The sequence below is a fragment of the Argopecten irradians genome, unplaced genomic scaffold (genome assembly GCF_041381155.1).
Source record: "Argopecten irradians isolate NY unplaced genomic scaffold, Ai_NY scaffold_0612, whole genome shotgun sequence".
In the NCBI taxonomy this organism is placed as follows: domain Eukaryota; kingdom Metazoa; phylum Mollusca; class Bivalvia; order Pectinida; family Pectinidae; genus Argopecten; species Argopecten irradians.
In genome coordinates, this window is record NW_027188079.1 from 26,355 (window position 1) to 47,002 (window position 20,648).

General features: G+C 38.1%; 2 protein-coding genes across 2 annotated transcripts; one reads left to right on the forward strand and one right to left on the reverse strand.

Moving 5' to 3' along the window:
* The first annotated feature begins 7,661 nt into the window (after positions 1-7,661).
* LOC138313198 (P2X purinoceptor 7-like) lies at positions 7,662-13,148 on the forward strand. Its single transcript, XM_069253764.1, has 4 exons — positions 7,662-7,902; positions 8,861-9,103; positions 10,820-11,065; positions 11,684-13,148. The coding sequence occupies exons 1-4, from the start codon at positions 7,876-7,878 to the stop codon at positions 11,951-11,953; spliced, it is 786 nt and encodes a 261-aa protein (XP_069109865.1). The 5' UTR covers positions 7,662-7,875; the 3' UTR covers positions 11,954-13,148.
* LOC138313197 (uncharacterized) lies at positions 11,955-19,579 on the reverse strand. The gene is given in 13 exon segments (XM_069253763.1): positions 11,955-12,204; positions 12,434-12,529; positions 12,775-12,843; positions 13,175-13,392; positions 13,737-13,844; positions 14,273-14,349; positions 15,023-15,259; positions 15,478-15,757; positions 16,218-16,491; positions 16,998-17,108; positions 17,301-17,423; positions 18,181-18,333; positions 19,195-19,579. Coding segments are annotated over 13 exon segments (2,187 nt in total). The 5' UTR covers positions 19,386-19,579.
* Between the last annotated feature and the right edge of the window lie 1,069 nt (positions 19,580-20,648).

Consider the following 20,648-nt stretch of genomic DNA (forward strand, 5'->3'; position numbering starts at 1 on the left):
ATTCCAACAGGTTGAAGGTGCCCGTCACACCTTGAAAGTACATGTCGCTTATTCATATTCCAAGGCCTGTACATGATAGGGAAGGATATTACTTGAAAAAAAACATGGTTTCACTGACTTTAAATGTTGTATAATGACAATATAATCCTGCCGAAATAATGATAAGTCACGGTGAAGTGTGAGATTGGTGGTGGATGTCGGGCACAGCTACTTATTACCTCCATATAAGAAGGCTGACTCAATAATCCTTCATTTCAGTACTTGGGAGGGGAGATTATCTCTACCTCTGTCTCTGGACATATAAAACTGTAATCAGGCCCTGCATGTACGCTACGTGCTGTAAAATCCCCGACTGGACGATGGGTTAAATCATGTTCTAATAAACACTGTTACTTGTCAATGTTATATACCTATTGGGAGAGCCAACACATGGCTATTCGTCTATACGCAGTACTAGATGAACAAGAGTAATGCTAGTTTAGGACAAATCTTGCCATTTTTCGACTGTTTTGGATAGGAAAACGGTCAATATTACAGAGTTACTATCCATGGGCGTCCTGTTCTGGTGTTAATTCCTTGTCTCTGGGAGATAGCACAAGGGATACGTGGGTGGAGTCAGTAGATGGAGTCGTTTTCATACATTAACATTCCAGTCACTCACTGGTATGTGGATCAAATATCCCAGAATAATAGACCGGAATGGAAATCCCTACGCACTGAGGCAGATCGAGTTCATTTCCCTTTTGCAGGGCAATTGCTCCATCCATCATTCAACCCATTAGATTCACAACGCAGATAATCTTGATGTTTATAGGACGCGTAATGCCTTCTGCGCTTCATGTCATTCGGGACCATAGGGGTTAGGACCCATGGACAGGGGAACTTACTCGGACAACTTCTCACCATTGGTTGGGTTATTTATTGGGAGTAGTAGGTCTGGGCCTATGGTACCACCAGTCATTATATATTTCTCTACGAAATAAGGTACATACCCTCGTCTGATGGACGGCCATCATTGATGGAAACCTGGTCCTTAAATGTTTTTATTTCATAAGTGGGAGACAAATTCCCAGGAAAAACCACCTTCACCGTTGTTTGCAAAGATCTCTATACCACGACGTTTAAGCACTGGCCATCTCGATTGAGGACTAAAAAAAGTCTCCCTGTGTGTGAGGGAACACTTGGTTTAGAAAAAACAGTCATGGTCAGTGGGAAGCAACTCTAACGGTAAGGCCAGATCCGTTCCGCGTTATGCCTGATAATCGTGACCAGAGCCTTCGGAGCAGCAATGGACTTACTGGATACCACTGGTCTCCGTTAGAGATCAGCGGTAAACCTTTCATCATTTGTTGGAATTCATGTCTAAATGTACTTGGATAAGGGACATGACTAGAATTTGCACCAAGATTCTTGCATTCAGATGAAGAGACGATGGTACTTACCGCTGTGTGGAATATACAATCACTAAAAAGCCACAAATCAAGATCAGCACTGTGTTTTGGGACATCCTCTGCAAAGGTAAAATAATGCCTTTACTCTCAACACAGTGTTGACTAAGGAACGGTCTCCAGATCATCACTAACAGTTTACTTGGTTGTGTTTCTCTCAGGTTTCGAAAGGGACTCCAAGTTGCAGGTTATGGCTGTTGTAGAACAAATGTTCTATTGCTTTTAAGTTAGTCCAGGCGACACACAGTAAACTTCTTCGAATCTTCTGGTTATGCACAGACAACTCCATTTCTCCCACCCCCCCCCTGTTGTATCCCTCTGATTGAGTATCGCTTGACCTTCCCATGTTTTTGGGAACTCGGCCATCACCAGCAGTTTTGCTAGTTCGGTATAAGAAATGCAGCAAGAGGAATTCTCGACAAGGTACGTACAGGAGTTTGTTATCATGGGAAATTTCTACGTGGATGATGGTCTCTACATATACCACTGATGACAACTACAGCGGTTTACACTCATATAATGAGAACCCAAGGAATGTTTACTCGAGATTGGTCGGAATTAAGACTTCTACAAAATTGCTTCCATATCTGAAGACGTTTTGAAAGCAATTTCAAGCCTGATGACAATAGGATGAGAGATTTTTAGAGATATTGGATCTTACAACAGAATGGCACGCCTAGTACAGAGAAGTCTAGGGTTGCACTGGAATATGAGCATCAGAACCTCTTTTATGTTGTAGTGCGGGGTGTCACTGAAAATAAGGGCTTACACAAAATAGATGTCTTTTATCGTATTATAAACGGTATCTATTGTCCCCATAGGATTTGACAAGCTTACACTGTGTATTCATGCGAGGAAAGGACTGCTTTTCCGAGATCTTGTGGTGACTCTAATCTACCCAAATGGGACGAGCCTCTACCAGAGGAACGAAAAGACGAGAATGGGAAGCATGTGCCAATTCACCTTCGAGGACGACTCATTGACGCATGTTCTGTCCCTAGACAAATACTTTGCCTCGGTGCTCATTTAATCAGGATTTGGTCGAAGAAGGTTTGCATATTCTCTGACGCCTCAAAATGATGCTGTAGCAGCAAGTGGCCTTCCTTCAGACCAGCAGCCATCAGACATCAGGTATGAGCTTCTTGTTGGGTTAGGCAAAAGACCAGCACCCACAAACATGTGACATTACAATACCGCGCCATCGAGCTTCTGTGCAGCGGGTCTTAGAGGACAGAGCTTGGTCGTACTATTTAAATGCCGCCAATTGGGACATTCCACCTGAATCTTCACACTGCCCAACTGTTTATTCAGATCTGCCATGGTAGTGCTTGGATTGCTACACAAACAGAGTTAGGACGGTTCTACGTTTATGTAGGCAATCGGGTGGACAGGATCCTCAGCTTTACGAAACCAACACAGTGGAGTCACATTCCTTCTGAAAGTTACCCTGCTGATGAAGGAACTAGATGTGTAAATGCTTGTGATCTGCAGGAAAGTATGTTGGCTCAATGAAACAAGTGTCTTGACTGAGGAAAGGAGTACGTCTGAGACTGAAAGATATCCACTTGTTCAACCGACACATGACCTAGAGGTTAGACCAGAAGTCCAGGTCCTCAAGACCTCATCTTCCCCATCACTTTGTATTGGGAGCTGAACGGATCAAAACATTTCTCTACTTGTAATATCATTGGTAAGAGGCATCGCTTACCTCAAGTCCCTTGCAATCATCAGGAAAAAAACCCGTCCGTGGGGACAAACCAGACAGGTCACCCCAGAACTTATTGAAAAGTCTCGGATTTTTTCATCCTCAAAGATGTTTTCAGGACACAGGTCTACAATGAGGAATTACAGTGTCTCAGGGAATCAAAGGCAGTACCTAGTAATAGCAGCATCTCATCCTTAACACCGATTCTGGACCAGGTCGGCATTCTTCGAATTTGGTGGTCGTCTCAACCGTTTCAAAAACTTTTCTTTGGATGAGCGAAATCTCAATTATAGTGCCAGGTAAACATCATGTGGCTCGACTTCTTATCGAACACTTTCATGCAGAGGTCCGTCACCAGGGTAGGCATCTGACCGAGGGTGCTGTACGATCAGGAGGTTACTGGGTGACCGGCGCCAAACGTTTGATTTCCTCAATCCTCCAAGCATGTATGAAATGTCATCGACTTCGCGGGAAATATTAGTCATCAGCAAATGGCAGATCTTCCGCCTGATAGACTTGAGCCCATGTGCGCCATTTACGTATGTTAGGTGTAGACGTTTTTGGCCCATGGAGCATTACTTCCAGGACGCACTAGAGGGGGCACTGCTGCACTGTCTAAACGTTGGGCTGTGCTTTTTACCTGTCTTGTGACAAGAGCTGTGTTCATATAGAGGTTATTGAAGAGATGTCATCATCATCTTTTATTAACGCCTTACGCCGGTTCTTCTCTATTCGCGGACCTGTCACGCGAGTTTCGCTCTGATAATGGAATCTAACACTTCGTAGGATCTACAGAAGACATGGGTTTTCAGACCAATCAACGTGGATGAACCTAAATTCGCGAATTACATGTTAGAGAACAGTACTGTCTGGCGCTTCAAACCCGCCACACGCGTCCCATATGGGCGGCGCGTGGGAACGCATGATTGGCACAGCGAGAAGGATCTTAGACTCCATGCCTGATAGGACATGAAGGGTAGAGCTCTAACTCATGGAATACTTACCATTACCACTTTGATGGCAGAGGTAGTGGCCAATCATGAATTCAAGACCTATTGAACCTGTGTCTAGTGATCCTCAAGACGCCACTCTATACTTTCACCATCTGTGCTACTGACTAAGAAGACCTCATGCCCATCTTCTAGTGTGTTGTGAACATCTCAACCAGAAGACCTTTACAGATCAGTGGAAATGTGTCCAAGTACTGGCTGAAGAGTTTTGGAAGAAATGGCGGAGAGAGTACCCTCAACTTGCAGACGCGTACCAAATGGCAGAAACCGCAGAGGAATCTTCGAAGGGGACATGTTCTTATGAAGGATCGGAGTGTCGCGCGCATGGAATGGCCTCTTGCAGTTGTTACCGTGTGTTCATAAGTGAAGAACAAATTAGTGCGAAAAGTGGAAATCCGTGTGGTCAGAGATGGCAAAACCACATACTTTGTCAGACCAGTTACCGAAGTTGTGTTTCTTACCAGCCCAGAGTGACTTCAAGGAATGAACAAATGTGGAAATACTCTTTGTCTTCTATTAGAATTATTCAGACATTCTTTTGTGTGATATTACCTAAGTTTATTTGCATTGAACATAACATTTTTGTTTAAAAGCAGTGATATAGATATATCAGGAGGGGAGTGTGTCATGTTCCTAAAATTTAGACTTTTTGTATTTTTATTGCAATTTTATTTGCAATCCGGAACTTTCCGGAATTTACAGTCCGGGTGTTAGTCTAGCCTAATTTTAGATTCGACTCAGGTTGTCAACATGCCGGGCCACGGCTAAATCAAAGGAAAATTTAGGTCCCCCACATGTCTTTTACCTTCCTCTGGGAAGTTCTGTGCTTTGGATAACCACCTTCCTCCGGGGAGTTCTGTGAAATGAATACCTTCCTCCGGGGAGTCCTGTGAATTGAGTAACTACCTTCCTCCAGGAAGTTCAATGTAAAGAGATGTACCTTCCTCTGGGGAGATTTGCGAAATAAACAAGTGAACCTACAGAAATCTGAGTCGTGTCATAAACACCACAATGCTTATAGCATTTTGGAACTGATTTCGTCAACAAGATGATTGGATTTTTTACTGACACATGCTTTACATTGTGGTTCCTACTCATTGATTGATACACATAATCACTATCATCAAAATCGGCAACTTCGTGATGGTCTTTTTTGCCGTGAACAGTAGCCTGGATTAAAATTACATGTATGCGTTTAGTTTCCTTTGTTATGCAATTTTGTATAATCCAGCAGACGATACTCCGATTCCGGATGAATGTTTACCCATACGCCATCTTGTTCTAGTCCTTACTGGATTAGCAGCTCGTTTCGATTTTTGATTGTTTTTCTTTTTGAGTTGAGGACAATTCCGGCGGAAATGTCCTGTTTCGTGACATTTAAAACAGCGGGCTTATATTGTATATTCCTTCCAGATTGTAACTATCTGCTTGTATCTTTTCCAACTTCTCAACATGCTCAACATGGATTCCATCCCAGATTTCTCGGTCTCTACTTGGTGTTTGGCATCAATATCCCCAGTAATATTACCAGGTATATTCCTTGTATATGCATTATGTTTCTCTGTAAGCTTCCAACTCAACCGCCATATGAATCGCATCTATAAGATCTCGATAGGTCAAGGTTTTCCTCACTTCACCTTCAACAGTTGGGTAGATTAAATTAATCAACCTGGAAGTGTTTCATTTGCCCCCTGACTCGTTTTCGACTACTGTACTCGATAAAATTCAGTTTGATTTGGTGGGTCAAATATTTGTTCAAGAGCCCTGATTAATGGGATATAGCGATCCTGATTCTTGGTAGGTAAATCACAAAGTATACCCTGAGTTTGTCCTTTCAAACTATATTGACTCATCTCGTGCCATCATACGTAGAACCTGACAACATGCTTTACATTGTGTAATCACTATCATCAAAATCAGCAACCGACTTTGGATTCATTCTAATCCGCTGAGGGAAGAGATTTATAAGTCTCATATACGTCCTTGGCTGAGGGTGATGATAGCTTGATACATGTACCATACTTCTCGCTAAACCGAGCTGTACGTCTTTGATTTCTGTCTCGATAAGTGATATTGTGCTGATACTACCTTTGCTTCAGAAGTTCGGCCATCTCCATACATACATGTTATCCCCGGAGCTCTGTAATGACTGCTCCCCTTTGACATATTTAGTGTTGATGTTGAGTGAAATCCCAGTCTACTATCCTCATTAAAATCCATCTCTAGAGTCTCTCAACTGAGAGCAAGATGTCTCATCAGTCATAATATTCACAACAAAAATTACAGTTAAAATCTAGAATAAGATTTTTATTTGAAACAACGTACTCAAACAACATAGAGATATAGACAAGATCACTACCGCTACCCACCAAATTATGTGACATTTACCGGTTCCAAATCAGTCACACTGATGATCTATACGGTGGATAATGTACTGTTGTAATCAAGCAACGATCAGTGGAAATATATACATATATAAAACAGCTCGTCTTGCTATGTTCAAATAGAAACAACTATCCCTAAATACTCTACATGTAATATCACAATTATAAATAATGATCACTCAGTGCATCTCTGTGATCATGATCATATAATTCAAAATTATACAGAAAGATACAATTCATTAACAAAACTGAGTGCTCCCTTAGTGAATATGAGTAGTCTCCCCTACTTGGGGTGATTCGATGATCCCTAACACTCGCGTACAACAGGTCAATGAAGAATATATGTAATTTTTTTCTTTTTCTCTTAGGCCTGTTACCGAGCGCTTAATTTTACCGAGTAATCACGATCACTCTCACTGATTCATGTAATAAGCAATCTCAAGGCTTCAGTATTAATCAACTTACAAGAGTATTAACGCGGAGGAAGGAAGCCTTGTTCAGGCACACCTATCTCCGTACTCTACCCTACCGCAAGTTATCAACAACTGATATTAGCATTGTATTGGATGTTTTCACCTTGACAGCTCGAACAACTATGGGGAAATTTCTAGCTTAGTATAGTTTAGGGGGGTTTAACGTACGTTCACGTTAATCATCTGGGGTATGAGTAAAACTTTTAGACGAAGTCGCGGTTTTATATACTACAGGGCAACGAAACTAGTGTCCTCTACTTACAACAATGCTAGCCTCTAGAATGTTTTAACATGCATAGCTTAACATTACAGTCGTCTACCTGACGGCGATACTATCAAACAAATATAGCAGTTTCCACATAACACGGTAATACAACAACATAATATGTGGTATAGATGTAAAAATAGAAATGAATGCCTTCACTTGCTCACATCATATATGGCCTAACTAGGTCATCGAAACTGTCTGGACGTCTGACCAATGTCCAAGTCTTTCCATCCACCATCACCTCCGCTGGTCGGAGCTTTAACAGAAAGCAAAAGGAACTGTCTGTTTCTACTGGTTGACTTTTAAATGAACTGATTCGTTATTCTATATTGAATGCATTGTTAGAGAAAAGAATACCTGTTTATATTATTAAAGGGACATCACAGTGAAACTGTTCTTCTTTTCGTTGAGTGTACGTGTTTTTAACATTCCCAGATACATTTCTGTGTTATCCTCATATTTATAGTCGATCCCAATGTCCAGCTTGACCACTCAGTAAAGTTGGGAAACCCCGCTTATATTTAGCGCTAAAATTATCACGTGACCAATTTGAAATCGAGGCAGTTTCATCAGTAAACACAACCACGATGGCTGAAAGTGACACAAGCGATACGGTACGTTAGTTTATATTTTTAAACATGTTATTTGATATTGAAGCTTCAGATGATATTTTATATGTCTTAATCATTTGGGAATTATGAAAAAAGATATGTCACCCACTGACAAATTCGTGAAAGTATGCATTTTCCGCAACATACCCACGAAGGGGCCCCAACGGGGTAACGTTACTGTCACGAAACGATCTGTAATGTTTGTTGTATAAATGGACGTCGGTCACACTATTATACCGATGTCATTATTTGTTTAGATGTTTTAGGTAACATTTACTTCACTTGCAATCTGGCGAAATCGCACTGTCGCGTACATGGTTTACGGCGAATTGATTACAACTAAATTAACCCGATGGTCGTTGCGAGATCATGATATGTCAAAACTGCAGTACAGTGACCATGGCTTGGCAAAACGTTACGGTACGGCGTACTTACAAAGTATACGTACGTACGAAATACCGTTATAATGAAACAAATGTAACATGGAATACATAGAAAGTGTTATCAACCCAGATGTATAATTCGTGTATATTAGATCTACGTTATTATCTGAGGTACATATATATGCATGTACATGTTGCAAATAATACAAATGTAAGCTACGGTAGCCTGCTCGCCTAACTAAATGGGTCTGTGGTCGTTTTATTATTCCGATGATTATGAAATATGAAATTATTAACAATATGTTACCCGACTGGTAAAAGTTGTTGAAAAAAACACTGTCTGTGTAAGCCAAATGAATCATCAAATAAAACGTTTTCAAATTGCATATGATTATTACATTGGAATTAGTTTACACTTTACAACACATGTATTTATAAAAAAGGCTATCTAGAGTCTGCATTAGCTTGCTGAGATACATGAAAGAAATTGGTTTAGAATAACCAAATATATTTTTTTGTATTATTTTCATCCTCATCATCATCATCATCATCATCATCGATCATATCATCATCATCAGATTGATTATGAGGCAGAGGAATTTAGTGAAAGCCCTACAGTTAGGGGTCGTGGCAGAGGATCAAGAGCTAGAGGACGAGGCGGAAGAGGAAGAGCTAGAGGTAGACCAAGAGGTAGAGGCGGAGTAAGCAGAGGTAGATCTAGGGGCAGGGGAAGTCAGAGGGGTCGTGGTGGATCCAGACTACATGCAGATGACCGACGTAGGGTAGAGGAAAGACGAGAACAAAGGAAGGCAAAAGCACAGGTATCCTATATATTTATAAAATATTTGCTCTGATTTTCCATCGTTCTCATTTCTCCATTTTTAGAAACATCAAGCCAATACATGTATTCCTTTGTGCATGAACTTCGAATTCCTTGCCCAAGTTCTTCAGGGTGGCATTCTATGGCCAACATTTTTCTTGTTATTACATGCACATCAGAGATTTTTGACATTATGCATATTATCAAATAAAAAAAAATAGGATCTTTGTGCCGGTCCATATGGTGTTATACCGCTCTGGTAGAATCTGAAATACAATGTAACCTTGGGGTACACCTTCGGTTAGTATTCATTGTGCCAGGGCGGTATAACACCATATGGACCATTACAAAGGTCCATAATTGATATACATGTATATTATAGCTGTGCAGCCTACGCCATGAATTTTCTCTATTCTCATACTAATACTTATATAAATTAGTTACATGAGGTGTGATATATGATATCATATTGACTCGGTGTTTGTATATATATTCAAACCTTGAGTTATATACTTTTTTGATGTCATTATCCAAAAGTTGAGTTCTTCAGGGTGATGTCCTATAGTCACCATTATTCTTTCGGATAATTCTGTAGGCATTAGGGGGAACTACATATCTGATATTAAAATGAGATCTTTGATTCGGTCCATATGGTGTTATACAGCCTTGGTAAAATTTAATTATGACTGAGAGCTGAAAGTCCATAATTGGTAGTACACTATTACACGACACAAATGTTACAAACTAACTTTTACATGCTTTTGTGTAGCATACTTCAGTGATTATTTAGCTGTTTTATTAATTGTGCTTATCTCAGTGTGCAAACATGAGCCCGAATCAGACGCACACTACCTGGTACTTTCAGTCCATATTATTATTATAGAGTAACATGTAAGATTCAAAGGTATTTTTTTATATTATATTTTTGTTCAGTTTTTCATGCCATACACAATCTGTATCATTATGAATTTGTAAAGGTCATTCATTTTAGCAAACTTGGTAGCCCTCCATGTAGGTCCACTATTTATTGAGGAACATTATCAAATAATTATTGGCCTGTTTGACACCTGTGACCTTTGATGAATTGGTCAAGCATTGACAAACTTTGTAATCCTTCATTGGAGCATGCTACCTGTAGGCCCAATACTAGGCTTCAAGGACACTTGGTTATTGATGCCACAAAAAGCATGGCACAAACTCACTTACCTTTCTCCATATGGTATTTAGTTTGCCTCAATTTTTTCTTAGCCAAAGTTATAAGTGGTACCTCAAGCTTCTTCAATTATAATGCCTTGTTTGAAAAGGTCATATTGTCACTAAAGGACTTACCAAACAAATATTGAAGTACTGTGCAACTTAGCTTTATTGTTAATTTTAGCTGTAAATTAGATGTTGTAGGAAAGCCGGAGTACCCTGAGAAATAACAATGACCAGCGGACAGTACCTGGCAACTGCAGCACACGGGAATCAATCATCACCCTCCACTTCTGGGTTACGAGTTTGAATCCCATGTGTGGCATTTGCTAGGTACTGACCGCTGGTTGGTGGTGTTTCTCAGGATACTCCGGCGTTCCCCCAACATCTACTGGCATGTCCTAATGATCCTGGCCGAGTTCAACTTATCCAACTAAACCAAAGTAATATTAGGGGAGAGGCTTGATAACTGTTTTACCATAACATTTGATGACTGGAAATGTGTTTCTTCATTTATTGACAGGAATTAGTGAGAAACATGTCAGCAGAAAGATTACGAGACATTGTAACACAGATGGTAGAGAGGGAACCAGGTTTGGTGTTTGATCTGTGCGAAGTTCCTGGTGGTAGCCCCCCTGGAGATCCCCCAGCTGGTGAACCATCCCAGACACCATCCTGGTGCAAATGTAACCATTGCAGAGAGATGCCAACAGACATCGAAAGAAAATGCTGTGACTGTCTCCCAAACAACTGTATTGCTAACAGACCGGTAAATGTCTCACACTTACAAAAATTTCCCAGGAGAGGAATTGTTATAAGCTTTAGCTTGTCTGTAACCCTCGGTTCAAATGTATGTGTACGTATATATATATGAGAGTTTATTTGAATAAAATATGAATGTATGGTTTACTAAAAATTGTCATTTAAAAACAAAGAGTCTTATATGTGCTACAAAATTTATTTTCACAAAGATTTACACCGCTAAAGCTGTATCAAATACAAAGTGTGTGATACAGACAAAAAGATTATTTATATCTTATTTTTTATTGAACGAATCTGAATATCGCACTGTATGAATTTAAAGATAATGCACTGGTCTAAAATGAAACAGACATACATGAATATATATATATATATATTGAAATTGCAGAAGAGCAAACAATTTGCTTACTGTATCAAAATAGTTGCAGTTTACAAGTTACAATTGCCATAACTTGTGTAAACGTGATAAAAGAAGTCTGCATCTTGAATTATAATCCTGACACTATTTCAGAAACGAATGCTTGCTCTATGTCAGTATGCTCCATATAGACATAAGGATATATAGTAAGTCAATGAATGGTACAATGAACATTTGTATCATATTTGTGTCTTCTATCATTTTCAGGAAATGGATACACTAGTATTGGACCCAATAGTCCTTGCGTTAGGGAATGGATATCACCGTGATATGCTGGGCAGACATCGCCAACCTGTTGAAGAGTACCATTCACACATGCGTCATTCCGCATACCGGAATTTCACCCTATGGCGTCATGGACGTTTAGGTCAGGGTGTCAGGAGGGTTGTGCCTAGCTGCTGTGTGTGGCAGATTAGAACTCACTTTCCTGATCCAACACACACCTACACAGGTTTCCAGGCACACAGATTGGCATGATTTACTGAAATCTGGATTTCTTCTTTGCTACAAGTTCCTTAGTAGGAATCGGTGACACTTCCGCGATGGTCCTTTTGATGAGGCGCGGGTCTCCCTCCTCAGGTGGGAAGCGAGTAGGAAGTGGTCCTTCATGATGGGCTAGCCGTGAAAGGATTTCTTCCATCATTTGTGGGATGTACACATACTTTTTTTTCTCTTTCACAGGCACAGCGCTCCAATTTTTGTTCCTCTTTGAATACTTCCTTGCATATCTGAAATCAATAGAAAAGTATATATATTCAATGTAAATATTTTCAATCATAATTTAAATTCTTAAAATGCACAAACTATTTTCAATTGTTTCAAGATAAATGCAGAAATACATTTAAAATTCTTTTTTTCAGTGAGGATGAAAAATTGACTTCATTTTTTGCTGGGACAAATGAATTCTAACTAAGAAATGTACAACGATGTCCATAAATTTGATATATGTTTGCTTACATGGGTTCCCCTTGTCTGTTAGTAGCCTGAGCCCTCTCTTTGTGCTTCTGGTAGTCGATGACTGCCAGCTGGTTGCGGGCCTTGTACATGGGATAGCTAGAAAATGAAAGTTTGTTTTGTTTCAATTTACATACTTATAACTGATGTTGTGTTTTCAAATATATCATAAACTATGGCATACAATTACTTTGGAATAAATGCAATTATTTGAAGTTAATGTGATTTCATTTATTCAGTGTACATGTATTTCATAATGAAACGGTGCTGCTTGTATGTTCACCACATAACAATTTTCATTATCATTTTAATACAAAGTACTTTGATATGAAAATTATAAATACCTGTAGGCAAATCTCTTTGCTGCATACATGAGTATATGCTCGTGGAAGTTTTCCAACTCGCCTGTATGTCTGAAATAAATGGCAGTATAAAGAGAGACCATTTGTATAGTATACACTATATAACAAGATTGGTGAAAATAGCTATAGAATTGCATAATGTGGCAATCATAGGCACTATTGTGTTGTCTGTCAAAGTAGTATTGTCAAATATTGGATAGTTTCTTTTGATAATTGTTACTGTGTTATCAGGCAACTGAAATTGAGTACATACAACTTCGGAAAATTACTGTTATGAAGATTTGTTTTTCATTCATATGATTTATAATACTATTATGGAAGTTTATGCATATGATAGAATAAATAATTTAATCTCATGATGCCTTTAGTGTTTTATGCATACCTGAAGTTGACATAATAGTTCAAATTGTGCAGAAGCCTTGTGTCCAATATCACTTTGGCAAGAGAAGTGTGAGGTTCTGACCCAGGTTCCAGTCACTTACTCTCCATATCTTCTGTTGTCAGAATGGGATCATGCTCACATTGTGCTGGGCCTGCACCATCCCCAATAACCCATTCATGCACATCTGTCACATGGTGCAAAATCCCTCTCCATCTGGACTAAGAAATGCATACTTACATCACTATCAATACCTATATTTTGGCATAACATTGAAAGATATTCATTTATATTAAATTAGTAAAGACTACATAATAAGGATAGTAATAGTATACCATGTTCACATGAAGCTAAAAGGACACAATCTTATTTTATAATGAGCTGGAGTTATATTCAAGGATACAGAAGTCCAATCAATGAAATATACTATTAAATGTCTTGATGACCAAAAAAGTTATCATTCAAAAATTGAATTGATATATATCTATAAGTCAAAGGGAAGAAGATAACATCTTTGAAAGAATGAATGTGTCTGTTAGTTGTATTAAGTCATGGAGATACTTACTATGAGAGCCATCTCACTGCCTTGGGCTTTCCTACTGCAGTACCAGAAATGGTTCACAAGGTCCTGTACCCATGGTCTATGGTCTTTATTTCTGGTCTCTGCAGCAACCTGTGGAAATATAGATTCTTATTCGACATATTGTTGAGGGAACATTTATATGTATTTAGAGATACATGTAATTAATTTTGTGAAAAATAGATAGCAAATTTATCTGTCCAGTTATCAACCTGGTATCTAATAACATAGCATCAGATAAAAGTAAGCCTAAATCATATTAATATTCCAGTGATACTTATAAATTAATTCGGGCCTAAACCTTACTTTGGTACTATCCACAGGTGTAGGGATTTTGTTTTTTTTTCAGATTAATTTTAGCCAGTACTGTGTAAAGACAAACCAGACTTGTGATGTATAGAAATTCATTGACCTATAGTCACTACCTTCGGACAATCCCATATGGGTTTCAAACTAGGAACCTAAGGTATAAGATGATACAAGGAAAGGACATAAACTTTTTTCGGAAATAATATACATACAGCAGTCATCTTTTTTCCGAAATTCTTAGCGCCATGCCAGGTGTCAAAGCTGTGTTTTAACAGGGGGTAGTCTTTCTCTGCAACAAATGAAAAATATATAAAACCCTTATAATCACTTGTTTATGTAGGGATATGATAGACTGAAATAAAAGTTGTAATATACTTTGGTTGTGCGAATGAAGTTCCGACTAATAGGTTATAGCGGTGTAATCAAACTACTAGCACATGCCGTTATAATGTAAGGAAGTTGGGACTAATATAATCATACCCAAACAATTTTAATGTCTTGAAAATGATAGATTGGTCTATACCTCTAAACATTTTTTTTATCTGGTATATATGCACCAAGGTGAATTATTATTGAATAAAATAGTGTTCCTTCATGCCAACATGTTACAAGTCCAATATCGGGACTCTAGGTCTCTTACTATACACAAGAAGTTGTTTTAAGACTTCAGCCTATTTGACACCTGTGACCATGAATGGCAGTCAAGGTCATTCATTTGAACAAACTTGGATGCACCTCACCTTAGCATGCTACAGGCCAAATATGAGTACCCTGGACCTTTCGGTAAGTTAGAAGTCATTTGAATGCAAAGGTAACGCATGGCCCTCGACAACTGATGGGGCATGATGGCTATAGGTCATCCTGACCTTTCGGGTCAGATAAACTTAAAAGGCCTTGTCACATGGGGGTAGTTATAAGAAATATATGACAATGTTTTATTGAAATATGGTTATAGCACTTACTCAGCATGCTTGCAATTTGGGTATGGGCATCAGTGCACACTTCTTTGATAAGTACTCCTTCATCCAGCAGACTTTTCATCGCTCTCAACATTCCCTCTTTTTCCATGTTGATGGATTTCATATTAGTCATTCGTTTGTCGATGACAATACTGGACACAATGTCTTTTGTCTCATACTCAATAAAAGTGTAGGTGCAGTACATTGCAGTGTGTCCAGGACTGTCATTACGTGCATCACCTATGAAAAGTAAAATTTTCCACTGCTATATATCTGTACCTTTATTTCAATGTCAACAAAATTTGTTTTGAACACAATGTAATTGGGATCATACTGGTAATGCTCATATAAGGTCTCATAACCCTTATCATGATAGAAGCTATTTGATTATTTTTGTACTACCTACCTGATAATCATGTAAAATTGTACACTTTTCATCAGACAATCGCCAAACTTACCAGCAACAACTAATTCTTTTCCCTTGTATTTGTTGATGGTTTCTCTCATAAGGGTCTGGTAGGAAGAGTCTATCACTGGCACTGTAAATGTTCTTTGAACACGTAGATGGCTTGTTGAGCTGATCATTCCAAGATTCAAGAATTGGAATAATAGCGAAATTTTCTGATAATTATTACCAGACATCAAAATTGCAGCTGACAGGAGCACATTGCCAACATAAACCTTCTTCAACCTTGGTTGGGAGTTCCAAGTATGGACATTGTGCCCGTTGGAACAAGTCTGTGAATGAAATTATAGAGATAAATGAAAATCATATCATAAATATAACACACTGTCATTTGCAGTCACTAATTATTGTACATTTCATTCTTTAACACTATTTTTGTAACAAGTGATCTGACATACACGTTTTTACTTCATATTCTTATGAAACACAAGTTTGTGAAACATAAATACCAATATTGATTTGGTTTTGTTAGTTTAACACCCTATAACAGCCAGGGTCATGAAAGGACGTGCCAGGTTTGTTAGTGGAGGAAAGTCGGAGTACCCAGAGAAAAACCATCGACCAACAGTCAGTACCTGGCAACTGCCCCACTTGGGCTTTGAACCCGCATCCCAGAGGTGAAGGGCTGGTGGTAATATGTCGGGACATCTTAACCACTCGGCCACCGCGGTCCCAAAATACCATAAATAAACTTATTACATTCATTAATTTACATATATACACAATTCTTACCCATATCAGCTGAGCTGAACTTCCAACATATCTACATTTCACACCGATTTCTCCGTCACAACCCTTTCGCTGACAGTGAGAAGGCATCCTTATGGCTGCTAATTCCTTTAGGCATGACTCAAAACAGATGAATTTTTTTTCTGTCACTGGATCATCACTGCTCTCGGAATCAACAGGCACATCACCTTCATCATCATCTGGTCTCGAGTCATCTATGTCTACATCACCTACTATAGGTAGCATCTCCAGTGCTGCTTGATTTGTTTGTGGTGTACTGTGAAACATAAATAATGTATACTATAAAATCATATACCTAGATAAATTCATCTCAGTCTCTTGTGTTAATATCACATGTACAATAATCCTCATCACATAAAAGCTACAAAACAATGATTTTCCATGCGAACTTTGATGATAAAAAGTGACCTTGACTTCTGACACACTGATCTTGACATGTTACCCACTACTATGACCTATGGTCAGGTGAGTCGTTAACTTAATCCAGGAACATTAATTTCTTGCTTGATTATGTAATAAAAAAAAGCTCATCAGGAATATAAAATTTACAAAAATGGTTTGACCTTTGAAGTATTACTTTGACTCCTTCCAGTCAACTCCTATCATTGTGAGCGGGGCCCATATTTTATGATTTATTTATAAAGAATAAAAAATGTCCCAATATTATGGAATTGGCAGATATATATATTTTAAACTTATCATAGGCATATATCATAAATCATCCACACATAATAATTATGAAATCCATACAAAATCTTTTACCATAATGACATTTCAAACTCAATGTCAAGATCAGCATCTTCCTCTTCAATGTCACTTTGACTGGGACTGTATGTTGGATCATTAGGTTCTTCAATTTCTTCATATGATATCCTGAAATAAAACAAGTCTTTGTAAGAATAAAAGTTATTCTTTGTGTATGTCGAAATGGTACAATATTTCTAAATGATTTACAGATTATCATGCTCGAATACTAAATAACTTTTCCTGTAAAAGTGTATTACAAATACACGCTGTTTATATTATGCTGGTCAATATCAAGTAACTGATCATGACTGTACTCACTGAATGAATGATCCTTCATTCTCCAAAGCTTTCTCTTCATAGCGCCTTAGAACACGTACATCTTCACACTCTCTGCTGACATCTGACATAGCCTCCACACCAGACATATCTGATGATTGAACTCTAATGAAAAATAAGACATGTCAATTATACAGCATATGACAAGTACATAATTCTAAAATAATTCATCTAGGGTATATACATAATATATATATATTGAGTTTCTGTAAGTATATACTGTATTTCTTAAACTAATACTTTATACTTTTCCAGTATCTTATCAGCAGGTTGTCATTATACAGAGGTGGTCACTTAGGCAAATATTACTGTATGGGGTACTGCATCCTCGATACTCCATGGCTTCCGATCACTTACGATCTCTACACCCCTGGACTATCTCGCAGTGAAATTGAAGGCAGCTCAGCGGAAAACATTTGACCAATCACGGGCTAGCAAATATTTCATTTGGAGACTACAGAGAGAGTGACGCCTAACATCAAAGCCACAGAGTCAACCACAGTGTACCGTTATACAGCTCTTTTGATGTACATCAAATGACTAAGTTACCTGTTATATTCTGTTGCCTCCAGTTTTACTATGAGATAGTCCAGGGGTGTAGAGATCGTAAGTGATCGGAACCCCTGGAATATCGAGGATGGGGGTACTGGAACCATAATATTGATGATAATAGATAACAAACTAACATTACAACGTGTATATAAATGTAATAAATAACAACTCTAGTGATGTATACAGTGTAGATCTGTTAGTGTTTCACAATATGTAAATGTGAAATAATAACCTGCATGCCAATACATAATATTTCATTGGTATGGAATAGACAAAATCTATTCAAATAATGACTAAATGGAACACTTACTCTATATCAGAAACATCTGATATAAGATGTTCATCTTTTGACTTCAACGGATGCAGATGACAAGGACCAGGTGTTGATGTAGATGGCCCCTGGACAGGTGTTGACACTTCAACTGTACTTGCACCATGTAATTCCCTTACTGATGATGCATACCTAAATACAGAAACAAAACATTTATATGAAAATGAAAGAGCGATTGTGATGTCATTGATCCACTGGTTACTCACAGCACAAAACCTTGACATGTCAGCTGTACATGTATAAACAGAGTTTTAAGAAATATTTCTTACCTTTATATATACATATATTATTTTGCTGAAGAGGTATCACATGATAATAGAATGAGGCAATGAGCAACACAATATACAATTATAAATATATAAAAACAAGTGAAGCTTGAGCCATTGTGAAATAATTTCAAACTGGAGAACAAATTCTGGACAAAGGAAAACTGTGAGTTTACAGATACTGCAAGATATAGGCCTATAGATTATTCAATCTGCAAATATATCATGGTAGATTTCATATATAAAACATTTATGCTTTTAGCCTAAAAGCTACACTCGATCAATAATTTTACACCTTATTTCAGATATCTGACGTTATCCGATATACCGAATGCATCTAATAATCCAAATAAAATCAATTATCATTATTATAATAATTTAGATATTAGAAGCATCTGTAAGACTGTGTTTTTTTTCTAATTCGAATAGTTACTACATATAGACGAACGATACTGTAATATATTTACGACAATTTCCCCTTCGGGGCCCCTTTTCAAATCAAACTAACCAGTCTAGTTTTGATAGCTTACACTTGACACATTACATGCGGATATATGCTGGGTATCTTATAAAATAAACCAAAATTATGTGTTGAACATCTCATGCATGTGATTTGATGTGAATGTTTGATAATAAACGTCACTTTCGTACCCTAACAGTATTGTGTTGGGATTGCGAAAAAGGTAAACAATCAGTACTGTACTCAGATTAGACGAAAATTGCTTACCAATGATCCAACAGAATACGTGCAGCATCTGTGTTGGAACAACTGTCGTTTTCCTGTTTAAACTGCACCCATCTGGAGAATTGGTCCCCTAATGTAATGCGTGGGTTCTCTTTGCCCCATTTGGCCACTCTTCTCTTAGTAGCGGACTCGGTTACTCTTTTCAAACGTGGTCGATTTACGCGGGACGCCATTTTGGTTTACAAGTGAAGTAGTATGTTTTGCGCATGCGTGAGATCTTTGACGATAAAATTTGCATATCCAAATCATCGTCCGACGAATAGTGGTTACCTTTATTAATTATTAATTAATATTTCTACGTAATCCTTTCGGCTTAAACAAGCTGGCATTGTCCATGAGGTTAATAGTTTTAATTTTATATGCAATAATATGTGTTTTGCTGTAGGTCGTGTTTTCGCAAGAACACTGTTGGGAATTTGGTTTAATACATTTAAACATTCATTTTTTCAGACCTTCATATTACAATATTAGTTATGATTTCTACCTTTTTGCTATATTGTGTTTGCTATTAATGTAAGTTAATTGTCTCTACATAATGTTTTCCTAGTTACTTGATCTTCTCCTATCGATGTCAGACTGTAAACTTGTATTTACATATCTTATACTTACACAAAGTGGTGAGGCTACATTACCATTAGTATAATCAACAAATGAATAATTTATCTACCCATAGCAAACCATCGAGATTTAAGACGATATGCATATTATGAGAATATAGCGACGATGAGGCGGTAAATTCAATGTTGCAAAAAAAGAAACTTCTGAGTTGACACAATATAAACGTGCATGTAAAAGATGACTATGAGTAGATATGAATTATTCATTTGTTGAAAAGACCAAGTTGGCGCTTTTTCGGTGGTAATGTTTTGTACGTAGTCTGAATAGGATGATACCACACGGTGTCGGTGAATTCACCTTTTTCATGTAGAAGTGCGCTCTTGTCCTACACACTAGACATCATCTGTCATAATATTTAAGTCTGGTGTCAGGGCCAGTTTTCTTAGTTTCTCGGGCTATCCTATAATATGTCATTCCTATAAACAGAAGATGGCCATTCATTCCTATAATAGGAGGTGGTCATTCTTATAACAGGTTTGAATGGACATTCTTTTAATAGGAAGTGGCCATCCATATAATAGAAGGTGGCCATTCTTCTAATAAAGAGTTGGCCAATCCTATAATAGGCAATTCCTATAATAGGAGGTGGCCATTCATATAAATGGAGTTGGCCAATCCTATAATAGGCAATTCACCTATTAAACAGGAGGCGGTCAGCAAGTCCTATAAAATGAGAGTGGCCCGTTCTGTTCTATCATCAATAGTGTAATAATCCTTCACTTCTAGTTTGGAGCCCAAACTTTTCTTAACAGCCGTATTACAGGACGTTACTATGTTGGCGGCGTTACAACAAGTGGACCTGCCGGGCTCACAGTATC